The 26855-nt window shown below is 46.7% G+C and overlaps 1 protein-coding gene across 4 annotated transcripts in view; it reads left to right on the top strand.

Annotated features, from left to right (window-relative positions):
• Positions 1-26855, top strand: part of ATP9A (ATPase phospholipid transporting 9A (putative)) — a 167912-nt gene that overhangs the window by 98127 nt on the left and 42930 nt on the right. For all 4 annotated transcript variants that reach the window (XM_045363135.3, XM_045363136.2, XM_065523316.1 and 1 more), the window contains exons 14-15: positions 9782-9994; positions 26489-26650. In XM_045363135.3, coding sequence (XP_045219070.1) covers positions 9782-9994; positions 26489-26650 — 375 coding nt within the window. The remainder of the gene's footprint in view (positions 1-9781; positions 9995-26488; positions 26651-26855) is intronic.

The following is a 26855-nucleotide window of genomic DNA, read 5'->3' as shown; positions in this document are numbered from 1 at the left end:
CTGTTCTCTCCCAGGGCTCCTTGTCTCAGTGCATGCCACGCCCTCCTTCCCAGTACCCCCGTCACCCCAGCTGACAGCCACTGCCCCTTCTCCAGTACCTGCTCCCACCCGATCACTAGATCACCCCTTCGGCCTTTCGTTTTTTTTCCTTCTCCCTTTCTTCCCTTCCCCTCCCTCCCCTCCCACATCCCCTCCTCTCCCCTCCCCTTCCCCTCCCTTCCTTCTTTTGTAACAGGGTCTCACCTTGTCACCTAGGCTGGAGTGCAGTGGTGCAGTCACAGCTCACTGCAGCCTCAAACTTCTGGGCTCAAGCGATCCTCCCACCTTAGCCTCCCAGGTAGCTGGGACTGCAAGTGTGCACTGGGGATGCACCACCACTCCTGGCTAATTTGGTTTCTTTTTTATAGAGACGAGGTTTCTCACTGTATTGCCCAGGCTGGACTTGAACTCCTGGGCTCAGGTGATCCTCTCACCTCCCAAAGGTTCCCAAAGTGTTGGGATTACAGGCATGAGCCACTGCGCCCAGCCACCTTTGGCGTTTTGTCTTCATCCCTTCTCACTCACTCAGCAAGGTGACCTCCTCCCTCGCCTGTCTGCCGTGACCCCCTGCACAGTAGCTGCCCGGCTTTCCTTCTTGCTCTCCTCTCAGGAGCGTGGGAGCCTCTTGGTACCATCAGCTCCGTGGCGGGGCCTGAGACTTCCAGTGGGATCCAGCCTTAGCCTTCATCCCCTCCCCTTTCCCGCAGTTCAGCCTTCCAGGTAGGGTGAGCTGCCTCGTTTCTGTGTCTTAAGTTAGACCCTTCCCTCGGAACCACCAACCCCAAATGCCCACCAGGCTCCTTCTTGGGGGGCTCATTGATTGGATTGTCACTACCTAACTCACATGCATGTCAGTACCCAGCTAGATGTCTGTATTGCTCCCAGCCCCTCTCAGCTCTGCTGACTCTTGATGATTATATTAGACAGCTTCATAGGTGGCGGTGTGTACATCCGGTGGGAGTTACACCCATGCCATGTCGCTGGTATTTTTAAGAGCTCCTGGTGTTTATGGAAGCCATCCCATCTCAGGATATTTGTGTATTTTAGCTTTTATGGTTCATTTTTGGCTTGGCACAGATAACACTCTGTAAAGTGTTGAAATTCAGAAAACCACACTTCTTACCGTGAACCCCGCCTCATACTCTTTCCTTAGGGGAAGCTCGTAAATCAGTTTGCCCATCCCGGCCTTGAGTCTCAGATAGCTGTGTGTTGTGGGGTTAGGTCTTTGTGAGGCTGGGGTGAGCTCAGAATTCCAGTACAGAGCTACCCAAGTGACGCTGTGTGCATCCTTCTCTCATGGTGTCTAAAAATCCTGTCATAAACAGAGGAACACGGGTGTGATGGGACATATGGAAGCTTTTGCATGCTTTTTTAAAACCAGTTTTATTGAGGGATGATTTACATACCTGAAAGTTCAGCCATGTTGAATACACAGTGTGGTGACTTTTAGTAAATTTACAGCTGTGGAACCATCCCAACTATCTAACCTTAGGATATGCCCACCACCCCGCACCCATTGCAGTCACTCCTCCCACCTTTAGAGCTTCGTAAGGGGTTCTTATACCAGTGGTTCTTTCTTCTTTTTCTTTCTTCTTTTTTTTCTTTTTTGAAGTACAGTCTCACTCTGTCGCTCAGGCTGAGGTGCAGTGGTGCGATCTCGGCTCACTGAAATCTCCACCTCCTGGGTTCAAGCAGTTCTCTGCCTCAGCCTTCCTAGTAGCTGGGATTACAGGCACCTGCCACCATACCCGGCTAATTTTTGTATTTTTAGTAGAGACTAAAATTTCACCATGCTGGCCTGGCTGGTCTCAAACTCCTGACCTCGGTGATCCATCTGCCTTGGTTTCCCAAAGTGCTGGGATTACAGACGTGAGTTACCATGCCCGACCTAGTGTTTCTTAAAGTATGGCCTTTGGAACCCCTGGGCCAGATCATTTGTGCCAGAGTCAGGAGCACAAGGAGTTGTGCCCAGACCTGCAGTTTTAACAGGTGAACCAGGTGTTTCTAGAGGACGGTAGCATTGGAGAACAGCTGCTTTGAAACTGAGGTTCACCTCTGTTCAGAGCATGGGTATCTAAACCTGTGGACTCCAAGGCAGAGCTTGCAAGATGACCCACCAGGGTACAGGAAGCGCCTCTTTACATTTCAATTTCATCTCTAAAATTAATGCAAAATGAAAATCTTACTAATAGTATTGAGGTTGACCCAGGGGCCCTCACTCCATATATCAGACAGGTACTTGTCAGGTCTGGTCCTTGAGGTGTCCTGCGGAAGGGGCTAGAATTCTACAGTTGTTTATTTTTCCAGTGTTGAAATGTAGGCCGCAGTTTATGAGTGTCCAGGTGACTTGTTCTAAGGATGTGATTGAACTAAACTGGCCTCATAAAGAGAGCAAGTGGTTTTAAAAGATTCCTGCAGGAAAGCTTCAGATTATTAATACAAGGCCAAGTAAACAGTAAGAAAATGGCAACACATTAGGAGAGAAAACTATAACCAGCTAAGGACTTGTGATAATTTTTCCCCTGGATTATTCGTTTACTGGTACTTTTTTTTTTCAGACGGAGTCTCACTCTGTCGCCCCAGGCTGGAGTATAGTGGTGCTGTCTTGGCTCACTGCAAACTCCACCTCCCGGGTTCAAGAGACGCTCCTGCCTCAGCCTCCCAAGTAGCTGGGATTACAGGCGTGTGCCAACACACGCGGCTAATTTTTTTTTTTTGGATTTTTGGTAGACACGGGGTTTCACTATATTGGCCAGGCTGGCCTCGAACTCCTGATCTCAGATGATCTGCCTGCCTCTGCCTTCCAAAGTGCTGGGATTACAGGCTTGAACCACCATGCCTGACCATTTACTAGTACTTTTAATGAAAATGGAGATACAATTTAAAAACCATAAAATTTGCTCTTTTAAGCATATTATTCTGTAGTTTTTATTTTTATTTTTAATTAATTTATTTTTTTTGAGATGGAGTCTCACTCTGTCGCCCAGGCTGGAGTGCAGTGGCGCGATCTCGGCTCACTGCAAGCTCCGCCTCCCGGGTTCACACCATTCTCCTGCCTCAGCCTCCCGAGCAGCTGGGACTACAGGCGCCCGCCACCATGCCTAGCTAATTTTTTGTATTTTTAGTAGAGACGAGGTTTCACCATGTTAGCCAGGATGTTCTCGATCTCCTGACCTTGTGATCTGCCTGCCATGGCCTCCCAAAGTGCTGGGATTACAGGCGTGAGCCACCGAGTTTATGTTCTCTTGAGGAAGAAATTTTTTTTTTTTTTTTTGTCAGTGTGGTTTTCTCTGGGTCATGGAGCCTATTTCATTTTTTACTCATTCAAAAAACTTTTCATAAAAAAAGTATGAAAGTTTTTTTGCAGAAAAAATCATACAGCCAAGCACAAAGACAAAACATTGAATTCACCTGTATTCACATCATTCAGCAGTAACCAGTATTAACACCTGGGCGGACAAAACGCCAAATGCTCTGCCTTTGTGTCTGGATAGATGTGTTCTTTGGTTCTCCCTGTGTCTGTTTTCTTTTCAATGAGAACCCATCATATTTCCTTTCTTTTTTAACTGGAGTTGACCACTAGAATTGCCTGTAAAGTTTAAAAAATATAAATATAAATATATGCCTGGGCTCTACTGCATTCTTTGGGTCTGGATCTTAAGTATGCATATTTTTAATAATCTTTTTTTTTGAGACAGAGTTTTCGATCTTATTGTCCAGGCTGGAGTGTAGTGGTGTGATCTTGGCTCACTGCAACCTCTGCCTCGTGGGTTCAAGAAATTCTCCTGCCTCAGCTTCCTGAGTAGCTGGGATTACAGATGCCTGCCACCACGCCAGCTAATTTTTGTATTTTTAGTAGAGACGGGGTTTCATCATGTTGGCCAGGCTCATCTCGAACTCCTGGCCTCAGGTGATCCGCCCGCCTCAGCCTCCCAAGGTGCTGGGATTACAGGCGTGAGCCACTGCGCCTGGCGTGTATATTTTGAAAAATCTTTTTTGGTTATTCCTGGTTAAGAACCACTGCCAGAATAACCCTATTTAATTTCCTTCTTTTCACTCTTGTCAAGGTTTTTAATGGTTTCATAACACAGTCCAGACTACAGAGTAAGACAAGTGAGGAACTCACATAGCAAATTCAACCAGGTGCCAAAAAAAAAATAAAGCAAATCACGTTTTGGTGAACTTTTTTGTTTTTTTTGGAGACAGAGTCTTGCTCTGTTAACCAGGCTAGAGTACAGTGGCGCGATCTCAGCTCACTGCAGCCTCCGCCTCCCAGGTTCAAGTAATTATCCTGCCTCAGCCTCCCGAGTAGCTGGGATTACAGGCGCCTGCCACCATGCCTGGCTGATTTTTGTGTTTTTAGTAGAGACGGGGTTTCACTCTGTTGGCCAGCTGGTCTCGATCTCCTGATCTCAGGTGATCCACTCGTCTTTCCCCAAAGTGCTGGGATTACAGGCGTGAGCCACCGCACCTGGCGCAGTGCAGTATTTTAAAAACTCAAGTGCAAAAAATTCATGAAGAATGAAATACTGAAATTTTAAGTGAAGGCAAGATCCAACCTGGTGCTAGCGCAGTTCAGCTGCACTAACTCGCCCTGGTCCTAGCCCTGGATGTACAGTTTCCGTGGCTATCAGGCTTCTCATTATTGATGTATTGGGGCTGGATTATTCTTTGTCATGGAAGGCCGTCCTGTGCCTTGCAGGAGGTTTGGCAGCACGCTACAGATTCCTATAGCACCCCTGTCCCCTCACCGTTGTGACAACCAACTGTGTGTCCAGACATGACCAAACGAGGGGCAAAATCATCCAGGTTGAGAATGATGGTGGTATATGGGTACACTGAAATTTATTGACTTTGTCTTGCATGATGATGTCTGCTCTAAAACAGTAAACACTGGATTTACTCAGTCACTTAATCAGCCTGTAGCTCAGCTGATTCATTTGGAGTTGGTAGCTCTGAGCCTGTCTTTGTGATGGTGGCCCTTTGAGGTGAATGAGTCATCAGCTCTGAGCTTTTTTGAGGTGGCGGGTTAGGGTTATGACAGAAATTCCTTATCTTTAATAGTGTATTTCTGGCTGGGCACAGTGGCTCACACCTGTAATCCCAGCACTTTGGGAGGCCGAGACAGGAGATTGGCTTGAGCCTGGGAGTTAGAAAACAGCCTGGGCAATAGAGGGAGATCTTATCTCTACCAAAAAAAAAAAAAAAAAAAAAGGCTGGGCATGGTGGTGCATGCCTGTGGTCCTGGTATTCAGGAGGCTGAGGTGGAAGGATTACTTGAGCCCAGAGGGTTGAGGCTGCAGTGAGCTTTGATCATGCCATTTCACTCCAGCCTGGGCAACAGAGTGAGACCCTGTCTCAAAAAAAAAAAAAAAAAGTGTATTTCAATCAACTGCAACCCATTCCTAATATCCATTAATAGTATGAATGCCCATATGTGGTGAGGTCTTAACTGCATTTGGAAAGACAATTGGCGTTCCTGGTGACTCAACGCTTAATTTTTGTATTAATCTTTTCTATAATACAGGCTGGAGTTCTTGTCGGGAAATGGCCCTAGCTGTGGATTACTCATGGGAAAGGGAAGCCTATTTTCCCTGCCTTGGTGTCTCATTTATTGGCTGGGATGCTATAAATGACTCGGGGGCTTTATAGGATCTGAGACACCCACCCAGCGGCCCAAGTCAGGGCCCTTTGTATTTGGAGATCTTAATTCCTCTCCCAGTAGTGACCTGTGCTTGTTCTGAAGTCACTTCTGACCTTGTGTGGAGCTGTTCTGCCCTCCCTCCCTCCATAAGGGGACCAGTGGTTTTTCCCCAGGGCAGAAAGAGTCATAACCTGCCTCTGTGGATGCCACATCTGTTTTTGTTTTCCCCTGGTATTTTTTAAGAAGAAATGTGTGTAGGTTAAAGGGCCTATGGGGAGGAGGTTAGAGATAAACACTGTACAATGTGAAACTCTTCCATATGGGGAATGTGAGGATGTTTGAAGACCGGACCTAAGACAGGCATCATCCAAACACAGCCCCTGGTCAGTTTCAGTGCCTTAAGGATGTATGTGCATGACCATTTGGTGTGCAAATAAGACTTTATTTGACAATTAAAAGAAGCAGTTTCAGGACCAATGACTATTTCCTCTCCTTCCTGGAACATTTTAGTAGGAAAGGTGGGAAAGTATTAATTTAAGAGAGAAATAAAGATACGTGGGTGGAGGCATTGAACCTGTGGCCTGTGATGTTGGTCAGGCTATCATAGTTGTCTTCCAGTTCATTCATTGTCAGATGGTCCCCTGAGCCACAAGTGAGGCCTTTGTGAACCTCTGACCGTCTGTGGGTCTCTTTTTGCCTTGCTTGGGAGTTGTTTCACCTGGAATACAAAATCCCGTGGCTCTGTTATCCCATGTTTGAAATATTAGTGGAAGCGTTTGACTTTTGTAGACATGAAATCAGATTGCTTTACAAAATCCAGAAGTTCATGAAGGATGCCCTCAGTACAGCTTTTCATTTAAACCCGTGGTTACTGAAACTTGCCAACCACAGTAATTACTTTGTCAAAGGTCTTGTTATTGCACCTAATGTTAAATAACGATTTGGTCCAGGTGCTGAGGAATGCGGACAGAAATGAAGACACATGTTCGTGGCTAGAATGTAAATTACAGAATTGAAAAAAAAGTTATTCGATTTAGTCTCTCCAATAGAGAACCTTTCTGTAAATCTTTTCTTTATAATTTTAGAGTTAAATTCTTTATAATTAAAAGCACTCGGCAAATAATGATTCATTTAAACCGGAGTTCTGATTCATTACTCTAATTATTGTTACCATGCAGTGCCCTTTGGCCTGGAAGTGAAACTCGTGTGCTCCTGACACCAGAGGTTAACAGAGCAGGAAGCCAGAGCACTGTGTCCCCACAGTGACCAGAATAATTTAGTAATTGTCTAATTACCTGAGGAGTCTAATGCTACTACTAAAAATAGTATTAAAAAATTAAATGAAAGTCATTTTCTTGTTTCTTGTAACCCATCTGTTCTCTATTTTGGGCAATCGGGTGTCATGGGTGTAAAGTGCGACTTATTTTAAAGGATCAGATCACTTCTCTCCCGTTGGATGAATGTGTTTTTAATAGAATGTAGAATCTGGTAACTCCATACACATTTCTAGCCTCCATGATTCAGTTAGCTGTGGATTCAATAAGACTGTTGTAGGTGACCATTTGTCTAAATCTGTGATTTAAAATCTGAAACTGATGTTGATTTCATAGTTGTTTCTTCTTGAAAATGAAAAAAAAATTCATGTCAATTGAGGACTCCCCACCACCACCTTGGGAATATTAAGTTATTAATTTGTTTAATTGTTCAGCAAATATCTGTTGCATACCAGACAGTGCCCTGGGTACTAGAATACAGTGATGAGTAACTCACTCAGGTGAGCCTTCTGTTTCTGTGGTCTAGTGAGAGGGAACCGTCAGGTAAATAGGCCAATTCAGACAATGAAGAGAGTAACACACGGTGTTGCTGAAACATGACTTGCAATGGGAAGGCAAGCGGAGTGCCATGAACTGGGGGGCCCAGGGAGAGCCCCTTTGAGGAGGTAAAGTTGAATTGAGGCCTGAATGATGAGACTGAGCAAGCCAGCCCTGCAGTGAGCTGGGGGATGGGGTTCCAAGCAGAGGGCATGGCCAGTGCAGAGGCCTTCAGGCAGGAAGAAGCTTGGCAGTGCCCAAAGAACAGAAAGGCCAGCATGGCTGGAGTGGAGGGAACAGGAGGAAGATGACATGAGGAACAGCTGGAGACGCAGGCAGGTGTTGATCAGATGCGAGGGCATTTGGCTTGTATTGAACAATGAGCCATAGATTGTTAAGTGCCTTTCCTTACCCCTGCAGTAATCTTAATTTTCATTATATTCTAAAGCAGTAGAACCCTTTCTTCGAAGGAAGCCTAGGTAGGGGCCAGGCACGGTAGCTCACACCTGTAATCCCAGCACTTCGGGAGGCTGAGGTGGGTGGATCGCTTGAGGTCAGGAGTTTGAGACCAGCCTGGCCAACATGGTGAAACCCTGTCTCTACTGAAAATACAAAAGTTAGCAGGGCTTGGTGGCGGGCGCCTGTGATGTCAGCTACTCGGGAGGCTGAGGCAGGAGAATCACTTGAACCCAGGAGGGGGAGATTGCAGTGAGCTGAGATCAAGCCACTGTACTCCAGCCTGGGTGACAGAGTGGTCTCAAAAAAAAAAAAAAAATGATTTGGAGAGTCAAAAATGATTTGGAGAGACAAAAAAAAAATGATTTTTTTTGTCCCCTCCCCCCCCCCAAAAAAAAAGAAAAGGAAACATAGGTGGCACCTGATGTGTGGCACAGGAACGGAGCCGCAGATGGCATTTCCCATCCTGCTGCAGTTGGTGGTGCTGAGTGGGTTTCTCAGGATTCCTGGGGCTCAGTGTGGAGCATGGATTGAAAACGACCTCTAGCTTACTCCTCTCATTGACAGGAAACGCTCAGAGAACAGGCATCGCTTGCTGCAGGTCTCCTAGCTGCTTACCACCCATCCAAGAATAAGGCTCAGCTTTGGTTACCCTTCAGTGCTCTTTTTACCATGTTGCTCAAAACCATTTTTCCAGGACTTAACCCATTCCTGGCCCTCCAGAGGCTGAGCTGTGTTGCCAGTTGTAAAGGAGGGGATGGAGAAGGCCTGTGTGTGCCATGGAGCTGCCTCTCAGGCAAGAGCCAGGGTCTAAAGTCAGCCTGCAAGGCAAAATTTGAGCACAGTTACCATTACTCCTGAAAGTCTGGCTTCAGTGGAGGGCCAGGTGCCATTTTGCGGTGAGTCCCATCCAGCCAAGGTTTCCTCCGGCTGTTCCTGACGCCTCGCTGGACTGCCCTGGGTTGCTTGTTGTTGATGGTTGTTACTTGCATAGGGTACCCGATGAGGTTGCTGCCTTCTGTTGTAAACCAAGAAGATTGTGAGCTTAAACAATGGTTCTAAGCCGAGGATGATTTTGGCCTCCCGTGGACATTTGGTGACATCTCTTGTCACAACTAGGGGAGTGCTGCTGGCATCCAGCGCATCTGGTGACTGGAGGACAGGGATGCTGCTGAACACCCTATAATGTCCCCCAACACAGGAGCACCCAAATGGGGAAGCCGTGCTCTGAACTACCGGGATCCCTTTCAGTGCAGTGGGGTCCTCATCCTGTCAAAAGCCCCTGACACCAGAGATCGAGACTGTCCTGGCTAACACGGTGAAACCCCGTCTCTACTAAAAATACAAAAAATTAGCCGGGCGTGGTGGCGGGCGCCTGTATTCCCAGCTGCTGGGGAGGCTGAGGCAGGAGAATGGCGTGAACCCGGGAGGTGGAGCTTGCAGTGAGCCAAGATCGTGCCACTGCACTCCATCTTGGGCGACAGAGTGAGACTGTCTCAAAAAGAAAAAAATAAATTAAATAAAAAGCCCCTGACACCACCCCAGGGAAGATAGATTCACTCAGTCTGCAGGTAGAATCATTTTCGTTCATTAAATTGTAATTTTTTCCTCTGTTTATTTTTTATTTTTATTTTTATTTTTTTTTGCCAAGCATAAATGACAAACCCTGAAAATTGCATGTCATTTATTTGCAATATCATCGTAGATATACCTAAGAGTTCTGTGTGTTGGAACAGTAGAAGAAAAGCAATAGTTGCACGGCTGTTCTTCCACACTCTCCAAATCATTCCTGCCTCTGGTCATCTTCTTTATTCATTTCTCCTTCCTGTAGCAATCCCAGGACCCACCTGCTCAGAAGGGCCCGACGCTCACCACCAAAGTCCGGCGGACCATGAGTAGCCGCGTGCACGAAGCTGTGAAGGCCATCGCGCTCTGCCACAACGTGACTCCTGTGTACGAGTCCAACGGTGTGACCGACCAGGCTGAGGCCGAGAAGCAGTACGAAGACTCCTGCCGCGTGTACCAGGCATCCAGCCCGGATGAGGTAAACCTGGGCAGGTGTGGCAAGGCCTGGGGAGGCCCTGCTTGTTTTCTCTGTGCTGGAATTAGGCATTTTCTAAGGAAACCATGTGTCAGGGCAGACAGGAGCCAGGATGGTGCGAGGCTGCTGGGAGACACATTTTCAAATACAAGAAAGAACTGCTCTTCCTCTAAAAAGAATAGCCTTGGACTTGAGGTATAGCCTGAATTAGGAAAGTTAGAGATTTTGTTTTGTAACTCAGAAGGCCAGCATAACAGGGGCACAAGGTCCCATTTAAACCACATTCTTTAAAAAAGATGTAAATAATTAAGATCTTAATTAAGATAAACACATTCCTTACAATCTACCCATTTAAAGTATGACTTTTTTATTTTATTTTTTTTTTCCGCGATACAGTTTCACTCTGTTGCCCAGACTGGAGTACAGTGGCATGATCTCGGCCCACTGCAACCTCTGCCTCCGGGGTTCAAGCGATTCTCCTGCCTCAGCCTCCTGAGTAGCTGGGATTACAGGCACCCACCACCTCACCTGGCTAATTTTTTGTATTTTTAATAGAGGTGGGGTTTCACCATGTTGGCCAGGCTGGTCTCGAACTCCTGACCTCAGTTGATCCACTTGCCTTGGCCTCCCAAAGTGTTGGGATTACAGGCGTGAGCCACTGTGTTGGTCAGTATGTCTTCTTAGTATAGTTAGTATATTTGAGGATTTTTTTTTTTTTTTACAACCATCATCACAATCAAATTAGGATATTTTTATCACCACAAAGGAAATTCTATACCCACTTTCCTGCTGTACCCCCTTCTCTTCCTCATTCCTCCAGTCCTAAAGCACCCACTAATCTACTTTCTACCTCTATAGATTTGCCTGTGACAGGCACTCCAAATAACTGGAACCATACAATAGGTGGCCTTTTGTGATCGGCCTCTTTTACTTAGTGTAATGTTTTCAAGATTCATCCGTGCATATTCATGCATCAATGCTTCATTCCTTTTTATAACTGAATAATAATCTGTTTATGGCTATATTACATTTTATTTATCCGTTCATCAATTAATGCATGTTTGGGTTTTTTTGGTCTATTATGGATAATACTGCTATGAACAATTGTGTACAAGTATTTGAGTGGGTGTAGATTTCTGTTTCTCTTGGGTATATACCTAGAAGTGGGTTGGCAGCGTCATATGGTGACTCTATAGTTAACCTTTTGAGGATCTGTTTTCTAAAAGTGGCTGCACTGTTTTATGTATCTACCAGCAACGTATGACAGTTTCCATTTCTCCACATCTTGGTCAATACTTGTTACTGTCAGTTCTTTGGATTCTGGACGTCCTAGTCAGTGTGGAGTGGTATCTCATTGTGGTTTTGATTTGTGTTTTCCTGATGGCTCCTAATGTTGAACATCTTTTCATGTACTTATTGGCCATTTATATATCTTCTTTGGAAAAATGTCTATCCATATCCTTTACCCATTTTTACTTGGTCTATTTGTCTTTTTGTTGAGGTGTTGTTTGTTTGTTTGTTTGTTTTTGTTTTGCTGTGTCGCCCAGGCTGAGTGCAGTGGCACGATCTTCCCGGCTCTGTCTCCCAGAGTGCTGGGATTTTAGGCGTGAACCACAGCACCTGGCCACCTTTCAATATCTTAATTTACTTTTTAAAATGTGAATTTTCCTATAGGTATAGTTTGTATCCTCCTTTTTTCACTTACTATTTTATCATTTCTGTTTCCAACCATCTTGAATATTATTAAAAACATTCTTTAAGAATTGCTACCTGTACATGTGCCCATTATAATATCTTAACTATTCTCATAATTGGAACTTCTCATATTGTAGGAACTTAGGTTATTCCTAATTTTTAGCAATGATATTTATAAGTATTTTGCAATGAACATCCTTAAACCTTCTAATTCTAGAAGTGGCGTGATTGGGTTTGTGAATTCAAGAGATACTTTTGAGTAGACTAGCACTGCGAGGACAGTGCTGAACAAGACAGCAGCCCCAGGCCCCTGGGGAAGAGGCTTGTGTGACACAGTATATAGCGTGTGACTCACTCCTGGGATCCAGCTCCACACTTGGGCAGTTACTTAGGCTTGCTGTGCCTCCAGATCTGTGCCATGGAACCCCCACAGTTGTGAGGCCCTGAGTAGGCAGTCATATATCTTGTGGGTCAAAATGAATGAATTTTTTTTTTTTTTTTTTTTTTTTTGAGGCGGAGTCTCGCTCTGTCACCCAGGCTGGAGTGCAGTGGCCGGATCTCAGCTCACTGCAAGCTCTGCCTCCCGGGTTTACGCCATTCTCCTGCCTCAGCCTCGCAAGTAGCTGGGACTACAGGCGCCTGCCACCTCGCCCAGCTAGTTTTTTTGTATTTTTTTTTAGTAGAGACGGGGTTTCACAGTGTTAGCCAGGATGGTCTCGATCTCCTGACCTCGTGATCAGCCCATCTCGGCCTCCCAAAGTGCTGGAATTACAGGCTTGAGCCACTACACCTGGCTGAGTATTTTTTTTTAGAGATGGGGTCTCACTATGTTGCCCAGGCTGGAGTAGTACAGCGGCTCTTGACAGGTGCGATCGTGGCTCACTGCAGCCTTGAACTCCTGGGTACGAGCCATCCTCCCACCTCAGCCTCCTGAGTAGTCAGGACTACAGGCATGCGCCACCATGCCCCGCTTTAAATGAGTGTAAGGCTCATGGTAACTATGGCCAGAGTGCTTCCCAGAATTTTTTTTTTTTTTTTAAACCATTTAACTCTTCTACCAACATCGGGAGGAATCCCAATTATTTTTAAAATTCATTTTAGGAAGAATGGGGCTCCTAAAGTTCCGGACTAATTTGCAAGTATCGGTGAGCGTGCGGTTCCTGGCAGTTGGGGGATGGCACAATGAAAATCTTTTCCAAAGTTCACAAACGAAATAACACTTGAGTGTCACCTTCCCTGTCCCGGTGCTGCTTTCTCCCTTTTTTAGGTGGCGGGATTTGTCACCTGGGAGGAGACTCCTTCCAGTCTGCAGGGTGTTTGTGGAACAGCTCAAGCTATAAAACCCAGTTCATCTGTGACTGTTGACATTTGAACCAGGCTTTTTAGGAGTGAAAAATGTTGCACCCCCTGGCCAGCTTCTGAGGTGGGAATTGTGCGCAGAAAGACAGAGGGGGAGGGACGGTAGGTTTGGGTGATCGTCCTAATCTACTTGGACATGTGCCGTAGTAAGTGACCAGGTTTGTCATCGTTTCTTCTTTCTGTGGCTTGGCAGGTTTAGTCTGTTTTTCCCTTTGGGAATGATACTGTGGGATAACGATGTCAGAGAGGGCCATATTTTTGGTAGCTATGGACTGGGAACCAGTTAACCTGTGGGTATTTGATGGAATTCAAATTTATTTTTTTTTATTTGAGCTCCTGACCTCAGTGATCCTTCGGCCTCCCAAAGTGCTAGGAATACAGGCATGAGGCACCGTGCCCAGCCTTTTGGTTTTTTCTTGCTGTGTCGCCCAGGTTGGAGTGCAGTGGTGTGATCTCGGCTCACTGCAGCCTCCACCTTCTGGGTTCAAACGATTCTCGTACCTCAGCTTCCCAAAGTAGCTGGGATTACAGACATGCGCCACCATGCCTGGCTAATTTTTGTATTTTTAGTAGAGGCAGGGTTTTTTTCACCATGTTGGCCAGGCTGGTCTCAAACTCCTGACCTTAAGCGATCTACCTGCCTTGGCCTCCTAAAGTACTGGGATTACAGGCGTAGCCACCGTGCCTGGCAGAATTCAAATTTGAGCAAGCTCCAGATGCTGACGATCTGAGAAGCAAGTCCTGCCCGAGGCCCCTGATGCTCATGTCGGCATCTCTGGAGGCTTTAATGCCTGTCGTCCGCTCCTCTGTTCCCACTGGACTTGGATGTATTTGTTTTAGGGCTGTGCAAAGATTTTTCCGTGAGGGTAAATCTGTCATGGAATGCTTTGTGCTTCTCGGCCCCTTTTTCTCATGGTACTTTCTCTCTTCCGTGGATGAATTGCACTTGAGTTCTGATTTGTCTTGTTTTTCTAAGATTCTGAATCATGATTGAGATTAAAAAAAGAACTACTTTTCCTTTGGTCTTTGGTGTCTTTCAGAGGCCCGTGTTACCTTTTTGCTGTGTGTGTCTGGTTTTTTTTTTTTTTTTTTTGATACGGAGACTTGCTCTGTCGCCAAGTCTGGACTGCAGTGGTGCGATCTCAGCTCACTGCAAGCTCCGCCTTCCGGGTTCACGCCATTCTCCTGCCTCAGCCTCCCCAGTAGCTGGGACTACAGGCGCCCGCCACCTCGCCCGGCTAATTTTTTTGTATTTTTAGTAGAGATGGGGTTTAACTGTTTTAGCCAGGATGGTCTCGATTTCCTGACCTCATGATCCGCCCGCCTTGGCCTCATAAAGTGCTGGGATTACAGGCGTGAGCCCTTGCGCCCGGCGTTGCGTGTATGTGTGTTTTTTGTTTGTTTTTTTAACAACTTTTATTATTTTGCATTGCATAGTTATTTTATGGCTATAGTAGAACACTTGAATGCATTATCAGAAAAGTAAAAAGTAACCCATAATCTTACTAAAGATATAGTCGTTGTTAATGTCTTCCTGATCAGCCTTCTAAACTACTGCCAAATACAAATAGGTTTATCTAAATGCCTCATGAGGCTCAAAGGAGGCTAAATCTAGTTCAAGTGAAATCCTTCAGAAAGTCATACTGTTTCCAAGTCCCTGTAGGATTCCACATAGACTTGGCTGGCTCTAGAATCGTGCCTTTGAAATTCAATATCAATAAAACATTGCTAGTCTAGGCAAGGTCAGTTTATGGAAGACGTATAGAAACCAGTATGCATTTTACTTGGGAGCTGCTGGAGTAATTTCTACCAGTTGGCGTAGGATTCATTTCCTGTAACAGAAAGCAGGATTTCCTAAATTGGTTTCCTGTGTACATTCCAGTTTGGGAACCTTGAAGTGTCTTTATTCAGCTATTGATTACAGCCTGGGGGCGCTGGGCCCTCCCTGCCACCGTACAGTAACTCACCAGGGAAATGAAATGGATACAGTCGGACCCGGAGGAGCACTGCTCAGACGCTGGAGCCAGCCGGCCTCGGCCCTGACAACATCCCACCATTTCCAGGATGTTCCACAGCGTTGAGAGTGGGGTGTGGGGGGTGGGGGGTGGTGGAGAGTGGGAGTGGGGGCCGTGGTGATAATGCAACTTTCCAAGCCTTTGTTTCTTGGTGTGAGCCAGGAGGTGCTGTCCTGCAAGCAGCTAGGATCAGCTCTGTCCATGGCTCATTCACTTGTCTTTTCCATGAATTCTTTCATATTAAAAAAAAATTTTTTTTTTGGCCGGGTGCTTTTGAGACAGTCTCACTCTGTCATCCAGGCTGGAATGCAGTGGTGTGATCTTGGCTCACTACAATCTCCACCTCCCGGGTTCAAACCATTCTCCTGCCTCAGCCTCCTGAGTAGCTGGGACCACAGGCACCCACCACCATGCCTGACTAATTTTTGTATTTTTAGTAGAGACAGGGTTTCACCATGTTGGCCAGGCTGGTCTCGAACTCCTAACCTCAAATGATCCACCCACCTTGGCCTCCCAAAGTGCTAGGATTGTAAGTGTCAGCCACCACGCCTGGCCAAAAAAGCTTTTAAAATCACAAGTACTAATGTCTTCACTACAGAAAAGGGAGGAATTATAGAATCAAAAAGAAGATAAAAAATAACTTGTGATTTTTACCACCTGGCTTTAACTACTACTGTTTATGTTCTGGTATAGATTTTCTCAGACGCCTTCTAAATACATGCATATTTAAATATATATATATATATTTTTATTTATTTATTTTATTTTATGTGTATTTATATAATATGTAAGACATGCACATTTATATTTATATAATATGTAAATGTTTACATATTATATAAATATATGTTATGTAAACATATATTATGTAAACTATATTATATAAATATATAATGTAAATAAATATAATTTAAATAAATATTGACATAATATATAAAATAATATTTACTTTGTGTGTGTGTGTGTGTATATATATATAGAGAGAGAGGACCAGTACAGAATCATGCTGTAGTACGTATAATTGAACAGGAAGGAGGGTGAATTAAGTAACGTCCTTTAGAAAGTCACATGGCTTTCTGAGATTGCACCACTGCACTTGAGCCTGGGCAACAGGGCGAGACTGTCTCAAAAAAATAAACTAAAAGAAAGTCATATGACTTTCACATTTCTTTGGACTTATGCTTGTGTGCAGGCATATGTGTGTGTGTGTGTGTATGTGTGATGTATTTGCCCATGTACCGTATGAGTATGTGTGTGCACATGGATGCACATGTGTGTGTATGAATGAAAGCTGCTTGCCGTATTTCACCCTGCGTTGAATAGCTGAATAATTCCAGAGCAATGCATCAGCAGCGCGAGGTAACATGCAGAGTATCTGCGTGGCTAGCACATGCTCGTGGCACAGAGTGAGAAGGCCGTCTCTCTCCTTCCCTGACTTCCATTCTCCCAGGCTTCTTCCTGTGAGGCACCCACTGTTATTAATATCTGAGTATCCTTGCAGAGATAATTATTTGCATGTATTAGAATGACCCGCACCCTTCATTAAAAAAAAATATATGTATATATATATTTTTTGAGACGGATTCTCGCTCTGTCACCCAGGCTGGAGTGCAGTGGCGTGATCTTGACTCATTGCAACCTCCCCCTCCTGGGTTCAAGTGATTCTCCTGCCTTGGCCTCCCGAGCAGCTGGGACTACAGGTGCATGCCACCATACCCAGCTAATTTTTGTATTTTTAGTATAGATGGGGTTTCACCATATTGGCCGGGCTGGTCTCAAACTCCTGACCTTGTGACCCACCCACCTCAGCCTACATCTACATCTGCAAAATGCTTCCCTCTTTTCTCATCTGGGGAAGCTTCCGAGTTTGGTGAAAATAAGCCTTTTTCTACCAGACCCTGACAGCCTACCTTCTGAGTATCTTGCCTTTACTGCCAACCTCATTCGGATTCATCCCTTAGAAAGGAAAATTAAAATGAGCATGTTTCACGTAACAACTTCCAGTTCCATCCATGTTGCTGCAAGTGACAGAATTTGTTTCTTTTTTAGTGTGTTTTACTTATTTTTCTGAGATAGGATCTTGCTGTATTGCCCAGGCTGGAATATAGTGGTGCAATCTTGGCTCACTGAAGCCTCGACCTCCTGGCCTCAAGCAGTCCTCTCGCCTCAGCCTCCCAAGTAGCTGGGATGAGAGGCACATGCCACCAGACCTGGATAATTTTTGTATTTTATTGTAGCAATGGGGGTCTTGCTATGTTGCCCAGGCCAATCTCAAACTCCAGAACTCAAGCAGTTGTCCTGCCTCAGCCTCCCAGAGTGCCGGGATTATAGGCTTAAGCACTGCACTGGGCCAATAAGAGGATTTTTAATGGCTATACAATATTCTTCTGCCTACGTACACCACAGATTGTTTGTTCTGTCTCCCAAGCTTACCATTTAGGAGGTTTCCCACTTTTGGCTATCGTAAATCATGCCACGATGCGTTGCCTTCCATGTTCTCTCTGCACATCTGTGACCATGTGTGTGAAAGGTCCTAGTTGTCTCCTTTTGCGTCGTCTTGACCTTGTTGCTGAATGTGAGTGTAAAAACTGCCAGGGAGCTCAAGTACATGGCGCCGGAGAGGGCAGGCAATCTCGTGGTCCTTCTGCAGCTACGAGGTCGGTTGGTTTGTTTTTTTATGAGCACATTCTTGGTGAACCATAAGATGTATGCAGTTCCCCTCAATGCCTGGGCATAGTCTGAGCCTCAGCCTCAGGTCCAGACAATGACAGCATTCAGATGTGTACCCGAATGAGCTCGGAGTGTGAAGCAGAAAGATTTAGGAGGGTGCTGGAGTTTTACCACCACGTTGCCATGACCTTGGACCCAAGGGGTAAGGTCAAAGGACAGAGGTCAGGAACTGTAGGGGACCTCCTCCATCCGTGTTATTGATTAACCACCGAAGGATTGTGGTTGTTCAGAGGAAGACAGTGGGGGCTGTTTGAGCAGGGCTGGACAGTGTTGTACAGACACTGTAGGAAACTGTCAGATGTGCCTCCCTTGGTGTTAGCTTATCCCTGGGCCTTCGAGGCAAAAGCTCTGTACCGTGTGGTATTAGTGTTGGCTCAGAATGGAGTTAATAAATAGTCATTACTTTTTTTTCTTTTCCTTTTTCTTTTTTGAGGCAGAGTCTTGCTCTGTCACCCAGGCTGGAGTGCAGTGGCGCAATCTTGGCTCGCTGCAACCTCCACCTCCTGGGTTCCAGCGATTCTCCTGCCTCAACCTCCAGGGTAGCTGGGACTACAGGCACAAGCCACCATGCACGGATAATTTTGTATTTTTAGTTTATTTATTTGTTTGTTTTGAGGTGAAGTCTCACTCTGTTGCCCAGGCTGGAGTGCAGTGCCACAATCTCAGCTCATTGCAACCTCCGCCTCCCGGCTTTAAGTGAGTCTTCTGTCTCAGCCTCCCCAGTAGCTGGGATTACAGGCGTGCGCCACCATGCCTGGCTACTTTTTTGTATTTTTAGTAGAGACGGAGTTTCACCATGTTGGACAGGCTGGTCTTGAACTCCTGACCTCAAGTGATCCACCCTCCTTGGCCCCACAAAGTGCTGGGATTACAGGCGTGAGCCACTGTGCCCAGCCCATAAATAGTCATTTCTTAATGATCACATTTTAAGAAGATGATGCTATTCTTTCTTCTTAAGTATTTATTTTTATCAGAGTCAAGTGATAGGAAGTTCAGTTTCAAGGACAAGACATTTGGATCAAAAAGTGACTATTTATTTATTTATTTGAGACAGAGTCTTGCTCTGTTGCCCAGGCTGGAGTGTGGTAGTATGATCTCAGCTCACTGCAACCTCCGCCTCCCGGGTTCAAGCAATTCCACTGCCTCAACCTCCTGAGTAGCTGGGATTACAGGCGCCCACCACCACGCCCAGCTAATGTTTTGTACTTTTTTTAGTAGAGATGGATTTTCACTATGTTGGCCAGGCTCATCTTGAACTCCAGACCTCAGGTGATCCACCCACCTCAGCCTCCCAAGGTGTTGGGATTCCAGGCGTGAGCCACTGCGTCCAGCAAGAAGTGACCTTTTATGCAACTGTCTCTTCCGCGGATTCCTCGCGGACTGTCTTTTGTTTGTTTCATGCTGTGTTAAAAAAAAAAAATGAAGCAGTATTTAAAAATCACTGGATTTTATATAAAAATCAGCTTTTCTCAAGAAAGATCAGGTCTCGAAATAGTGGGCCCAACTTCTACCTGGCAATGGTTGGCCAGGCTGGGCAGCTGCTATCTCAGTTTTCTTCTGACCCCCACATGGCTCTGCCCTACTCCTGTCTGCTCCTCTCCCAACCCCTGTCGTCATTTGAATCTGCAACCACTGTCTGGTGCATTTGAATGTATTTTCTTATTGAGTGAAGAAAACCGTGTGTCTTTGGATAGATTTATAATTTTGAAAGGCTGGATTAGGCCTGACTGGTGACTCTTTGTGAGCTTGAGTATTTATCTTATTGAATGCCACCAAATAACCCCTTTTATCAGATGTCGCATTCCCTCCTCTTATTGTACGTGCTCTGATGATTGGTGTGTATCCTGCTTTTGACAAGAATTCAAGGCTACTGAGCGTGATCTGGCTTATTTCCCAAGCACAGCATCCCAGGTACAAAGAGGAAACTTTAAGAACTTGTCACAGGTGGTTTATTGCTGACCAAGAAATGATGAAAAAGCTCTTTCACGGATGGTTTCCGGCATGAGTTCCTCAGATGGGCATTTGAGGAAGGGAAAGGTGTGGGCTCTGCCCCTTTGATTTCTTTTCACCCAAAGCAGAAAACACAACAGACTCCTGAGACAAGATCCCCTTCCCGCGCTTTCTACCTTTCCAGCATTTTATCCAGTTCATGTCTAATTTATCTGTTCATTCATCCACCTTAACGAGGCTGCGTTTTCTGCTGCTGGCCTGACCTGCAGTTATTGAGACCCTAACTCAGGCTCTTAACAGCAGTGAGACCCACGTCCCTGAAATCCTCTCTCTTGTGTGATAAGGGGTGATTTCTTTGAACAGAAGCCCGGAACTGCCAGAATGTTAAGTAACCTTGTTGTATATCACTTTATTTTGGGAGGGAATGCAGTTAGCTCAGCTCACTCCCCAGATGTTTGTCTGGCCCACAATTGAGAGGTGTTGGTGAGTACCCCACTTCTAAACTGGCCTTCCCTGAGTAGGACTCTGGGGGATGTTATGTGTTCTGTTAGCAAGTAGCTTTACATTAACACTGATTTAAGCTAAAGTGGAGGAGAGTGGAAGGGGAGAAGGAAGGACTTCTGCAGGGCTCAGATCCTGTTGGAATCAGCTCCCAAAGAGACCGAGAACGTTCTTGCTTTGTTTTGTTTTGTTTTGTTTTGTTTTGTTTTGTTTTTGAGACAGAGTCTTTCTTTGTCGCCCAGGATGGAATGCAGTGGTGTAATCTCTGCTCTCTGCAACCTCCGCCTCCCGGGTTCAAGCGATTCTCCTGCCTCAGCTTCCCAAGTAGCTGGGATTACAGTCACCCGCCATCATGCCTGGCTAATTTTTGTGTTTTTATAGAGATGGCGTTTCACTGTGTTGACCAGGCTGGTCTTGAACTCCTGACCTCAGGTGATCCTCCTGCCTCCGCCTCCCAAAGTGCTGGGATTACAGACATGAGCTACTGCGCCTGTCTGGTGTGATTTTATATATGCGAATCATTACTGATTTGTTAATTTTAAACTTTGGAAGACAATTGTTAGCCGACAAAACAGGGCTGTATTGAAAGTTAGAGCATCTTAGTCTGTTTGGCCTGCTACAACAAAATACCATCAACTGGGTATCTTGTAAACAACAGAAGTTATTTCTCCTGGTCCTGGAGGCTGGGAAGTCCTGTGTCAGCATACTGGCAGATTGGGTGTCTAGTGCGGGCCTGTTTCCTGGCTGATAAAAGGCCCTCTTTTCACTCCGTCTCTCGTGGCAGAAGGAGCGAGGGAGCTCTCTGGGGTTTCTTTTTTTTTTTTTTTTTTTTTTTTTTTTAATTTTTTTTTTTTTTGAGACGGAGTCTCGCTCTGTCGCCCAGGCTGGAGTGCAGTGGCCGGATCTCAGCTCACTGCAAGCTCCGCCTCCCGGGTTCACGCCATTCTCCTGCCTCAGCCTCCCGAGTAGCTGGGACTACAGGCGCCCGCCACCTCGCCCGGCTAGTTTTTTTTTGTATTTTAGTAGAGACGGGGTTTCACTGTGTTAGCCAGGATGGTCTCGATCTCCTGACCTCATGATCCGCCCGTCTCGGCCTCCCAAAGTGCTGGGATTACAGGCTTGAGCCACCGCGCCCGGCCTCTGGGGTTTCTTTTATAAAGGTACTCATCTACTCATGAGGAACCCCACCCCCATGACTTAATCACCTCCCAAAGGCCCCATCTCCAGCTGCTATCACATTGGGGATTAGGTTTCAACATATGAATTTTACGGGACATAAACATTGTCTATAGCACAGCCATTAAATTAAACAAATAACTAAGTGAATGAGTTTTCAAAGACTTAGGCAGACCAGTAGCCAAAGACTAAAACTAAAAAAACACACACAGAAAAACAGAAAAACCCACTTGATTGGTCCTTTCTTTGACAGTTAGAGGTCAGTATGATAGTTTCTTCCACTGGTCAAAGCTCAAAGCTAGTTAGTGCTGGCTGACTCATTAGGCTTGAACTTAAATACGGTAGAGTCTTGAAAAATGATTTCTTGCTAATGTAAATTTAGTTAATAGAAGCAACAGAAACTGAATTCGGTATCTGAGCATAGTAGACTAAGGATGCATAACGACACATTTTCAGAGCTGGAGCAGAAATGAGAAATTGTCATCTGCTTCAAGATCTTTATTTTGCGGTGGCCTGTGGGGGCTGGGGGCTGGGGGCAGAGCAGGGACTGGAACCCCAGTTTTGAGCTCCAGCTTCATCTCTTCTTCAGGGTATAGCAGGTCAGCCAAGATGACATCCAGGGGTTCCAGAGAAAGAAAGGACTGGGGGTGGACAGCTGCATACCTTTGCCTTGTGGCTTCTGCAGAGCTCTCTTGGTAAAAGGAACGGAAACTCCAGAGGAGCCCCAGGGTTGTGTTTTTTTTTTTTTTTTTTTTTTGAGACAGAGTCTCACTTTGTCACTCAGGTTTGAGTGCATGGCATGGTCTCAGCTTACTGTAGCCTCTGCCTCCCAGGCTCAATCAATCTTCCCATCTCAGCCTCTCCAGTAGCTGGGACTACAGGTGCGTGCCACCATCCTTGGCTAATTTTTTAATCTTTTGTAGAGACGAGGTCTTCCTCCCAGGCTGGTCTTGAACTCCTGGGCTCAAACGATCTTCCCACCTCAGCCTGCCAAAGTGCTGGGATTATAGGTGTGAGCAATTGCGCCCAGCAGGAATCCTGATTAAACAGACATACAGGAGGCAGCTGGGCTGCTACAGGATTCCCTGAAAATGGACTCTTTACCTTCCACCATCCTCAGTGAAAAAGCAATTACCATGAACTATTTAAGGCATGCGGAAAGTTAGACTTACCTACCACTAGGCTTAAAGATAACCAAACATAGAGCCGGGCGCCGTGGCTCATGCCTGTAATCTCAGCACTTTTGGGAGGCTGAGGTGGGTGAATCACCTGAGATCAGGAGTTCGAGACCAGCCTGGCCAACATAGTGAAACCCCCGTCCTACTAAAAAAAAATACAAAAAATTAGCTGGGTGTGGTGGCAGGCGCCTGTAATCCCAGCTACTAGGGAGGCTGAGGCAGGAGAATCACTTGAACCCGGGAGGCAGAGGTTGCAGTGAGCGGAGGTCGCGCCATTGCACTCCAGCCTGGGCGACAAGAGTGAAACTCCATTTCAAAAAAACAAACAAAAAAAAGATAACCAGAGACTCCCAGTGGAGGTGACGCCTCCCGAGTACCCCTCTCCCTATCACCTACCCACCTACCCACAGCCCCTGTCAACTCCCTCCTCAAAGCTGCCTCCCCCTTCTCCCTCTAAAGATTAAGCTTTATGAGAGGAAAGTGGGAGAGCCTTCCTTTGCTTTCTTGTTTTTTTGTAGACACTGTACCTTTGGACTTGATTGGGAATAAAGTGACAGCTTGTTTGGCATTGAAATTGGAAGCCCTCCTATATTCCTTTCCTGTTATTGCTGTACCAGATTATTGTGCATCTGTTTTTTGTTTTGTTTGTTTTGTTTTGTTTTCGTGATGGAGTCTCACTGTGTCGCCCAGGCTGGAGTGCAGTGGTGCAATCTCGGCTCATTGCAACCGCCACCTCCGGGGTTCAAGCAGTTCTCCTGTGTCAGCTTCCCAGGTAGCTGGGATTACAGGTGCCTGCCACCACATCCACCTAATTTGTGTAATTTTAACAGAGATGGGATTTCACCATGCTGGCCAGATTGGTCTCGAACTCCTGACCTCAAATCATCCACCTGCTTCAACCTCCCAAAGTGCTGTGATTACAGCCGTGAGCCACCGCATTGGCCAGCATCTGTTTTAAAATGAAACAAATAGATTTTCTTACAGTTCTATAGATCAGGGGTGGACATGGGATGAGGGTCTCACCGAGACAGGATCAAGGTCGCTTGATGACCATTGCTGCGTTGCTGCTGAGGCTCTAGGGGAGAATCTGTTGCTTTGCCTTTTCTAGCCCCTTGATGCTGCCCACATTCTTTGGTATATGGCCCCTTCCTTCATTCTCAAAGTCTGCATGATCGTGTCTCTCTGACCCTTCTTCTGTTCGTGAGTCTGTCTCTGGTCATAACCAGGAGCAGTTCCCTTTTGAGGACCCATGTGACTTATCGGGTCTACGTGGGTGGTCTGGGATAAGCTCTGCCTATTAAGGTCCTTACACTAAATCCCATCTGCAAAGTTCCTTTTGCCATGTCAGGTCACATTCTCAGGTTCCAGGGATTAGGACGTGGGCCTCTTTGGGAGCCATTATTCTGTCTGCCACACCTCCTGTCAACTTTCTAATGGGTGATAGCGGGTTTGGGTTACCCCCCACTGAAGACGTACTGATGTGCACGCACCCTGACTTAGGCCCCTGTGATTCAAGAAGGGGCATCTGATGAACTGGGATGGTACTACTGTCCCTTGTGCCTCTTACTGAGGTCAGCTAGACCTAGGAGCAGATCCTGTCCCAGCCTGTCACAGCTGCCAGCCAAGAGCAGCTCACCAGGCCTCTGCTGTCCCGGGAGTGAGCATGATGAGCCTGTCACCCAGCTCGGCAGGCACATGCAGGCCCTTCATACTGTTCATGCTTCCCCACGCCCAGCAGGGGTAAAGGGCAAGCAGGGGCGGGGTCTCCAGCTCCTCCCTGCCTCTCCTCTTTCCCCATATTTTCTTGCCTTTCCTACTCTATTTCATTTTAATTCCTGGAGACCCTAGGCTAGATCTATCTGCAGACATGTTTTCTTCATGAGCTTTTAGAACATGAGAATTTGTTGCTTACATTTATTTCATTATTACTTTTTTTTGAGACAGGGTCTTACTCTTGCACCATTATGGCTCACTGTAGCCTCCACCTTCCAGGATCATGACCCTCCCACCTCAACCTCTTGAGTAACTAGAACGACAGGCATGCACTGCCGCACCCTAATAATAATTTTTTGTTGAGATACAGTCTCGCTGTGTTGCCCAGGCTGGAGTGCGGTGGTGCGATCTTTACTCACTGCAACGTCTACCTTCCAGGTTCAAGAGATTCTCCTCCCTCAGCCTCCTGAGTAGCTGGGATTACAGGCACATGCCATCACCCCCGGCCAATTTTTGTATTTTTAGTAGAGACTAGATTTCACCATGTTGGCGAGGCTGGTCTCGAACTCCTGACCTCAGGTGATCTGCCTGCCTCAGCTTCCCAAAGTTCTGGGATTACAGGCATGAGCCACCACCCTAATAATTAAAAAAAAATGTTTTTAGACATGGGGTCTGCCTGTGTTACCTAGGCTTGTCTCAACCTTCCTGGGCTCAAGTGATCCTCCTGTGTCAGCCTCCCCAAGTGCTGGGATTAAAAGTGTGAGTCACAGCACCTGGCCAGTTGTGTACAGTTAGGCCGTCTCGAGGAGAAGTCTAGATTTCTGTTTTTTCTTGAGAAACTGGAAACTCCATCCACCCTGGCCCTCATCCCTGCAGGGCAGTAACCGTCACCTGTGTGTATAGTGGCAGCAGCCCCTTTGGTTGGGGCTGGCTCCTGCTTGCCACAGCCCCCACTCAGCCCTCTTCGCTATTTGCATCACCACTCTGGCCCCTGTCTTGGAGTTTGCAACCCTCATGCCTTTGACCTTAAGCTGAGCACGTCTAACTGAGGCCATGAGAAGGTTCTGACTCGACACCTGTGTGGTGCCTCCTGGAAGGGAAGAGTGTGTGCTGTGGAACTTTGCACCAGGAGGATCTAGGTGCCAGCCTGGCCTAGCTTTACCACATGCCAGCGCTGTCACCTGGGGCACTTCATTAACTGCTCTGAGCCTCGGTTTCCTCTTCTGTGTGACCTGTGTTCTCCACCTCAGCACTGTTGACATTTGGGGCCAGATCATTCTCTGGTGGGGTCTGTCCTGTGCATTACGGGATGTTTTGTAGCATCTCTGGCCTCTGCCCACGATACCAGCATTACCTCCTTCCAGTTGTGACAAGTACAAATTCCCCCAGATGTCGCCGCAGGTCCCCTGGGGGACAGAGTCGCCCAGTTGAGAACCACTGAAGACGCTCCCCCAGTGCAGTGCATGAGACTGAAAGGAGAGTCTGAAGGTGACGGGCTGTGTCAGTCAGCATTCTCTTCCTTTTTTGTGGTTTAACTTGTTGCAGAGTCTTCCAGGAGTGATCCATAATTGTGCCAATCACTCTTTTTTTCGGGGGGAGAGGGGACGGGGACAGAGTCTCACTGTGTCAACCAGGCTGGAGTGCGATGGCGTGATCTCAGCTCACTGCATCTCTGCCTCTTGGGTTCAAGCGATTCTCCTGCCTCAGCCTCCTGAGTAGCTGGGATTACAGGCACGTGCCACCACGCTTGGCTAATTTTTGTATTTTTAGTAGAGACAGGGTTTCACCATATTGGCCAGGCTGGTCTGGAACTCCTGACCTCAGGTGATCTGCCCGTCTCGGCGTCCCAAAGTGCTGAGATTCCAGGCCTGAGCCACTGCGCCCGGTTGCAATCACTGTCAATCCTGTGCCGCCTCTTTCCGCCATGCCTCTGGTGTGCAGCCTGCTTTGAACCTAGAAAAGATGAATTGTGCCTTAGAGAGGGGCAGCTTTCAGTGTGAGAGCCCTCACAGACCCAGAGGAACAGACACTGTCATGCGCTAGCACTCGGCGTCCCCAAGGGCAGTGACTGCTGTGATTCCCCTGTCTCTGAGCCCCCTTCCGCCTTTGTGTGCACGGCACAGCCTGTGCACCCGGATTCTCGGCTGTGCATCTGACCTGCGACCCTGTGTTATGTTTAGGTGGCCCTGGTACAGTGGACCGAAAGTGTGGGCTTAACCCTGGTGGGCCGAGACCAGTCTTCCATGCAGCTGAGGACCCCTGGCGACCAGATCCTGAACTTCACCATCCTGCAGATCTTCCCTTTCACCTACGAAAGCAAACGTATGGGCATCATCGTGCGGGTGAGTCATTTTTATTCCTGGCTTAAAGTGGTTAAGAACCCCAGGTGTGCTGCATGTGTCCTTGTGGGTTGACATTCTTTCTTTCTTTTTTTTTTTTTTGAGACGGAGTCTCGCTCTGTCACCCAGGCTGGGGTGCAGTGGCCGGATCTCAGCTCACTGCAAGCTCCGCCTCCCGGGTTTACGCCATTCTCCGGCCTCAGCCTCC

This window comes from Macaca fascicularis, chromosome 10 (genome assembly GCF_037993035.2).
Source record: "Macaca fascicularis isolate 582-1 chromosome 10, T2T-MFA8v1.1".
NCBI lineage: Eukaryota > Metazoa > Chordata > Mammalia > Primates > Cercopithecidae > Macaca > Macaca fascicularis.
The sequence above is the reverse complement of the archived record's forward strand: the minus strand, read 5'-3'. Positions and strand labels throughout refer to the sequence as shown.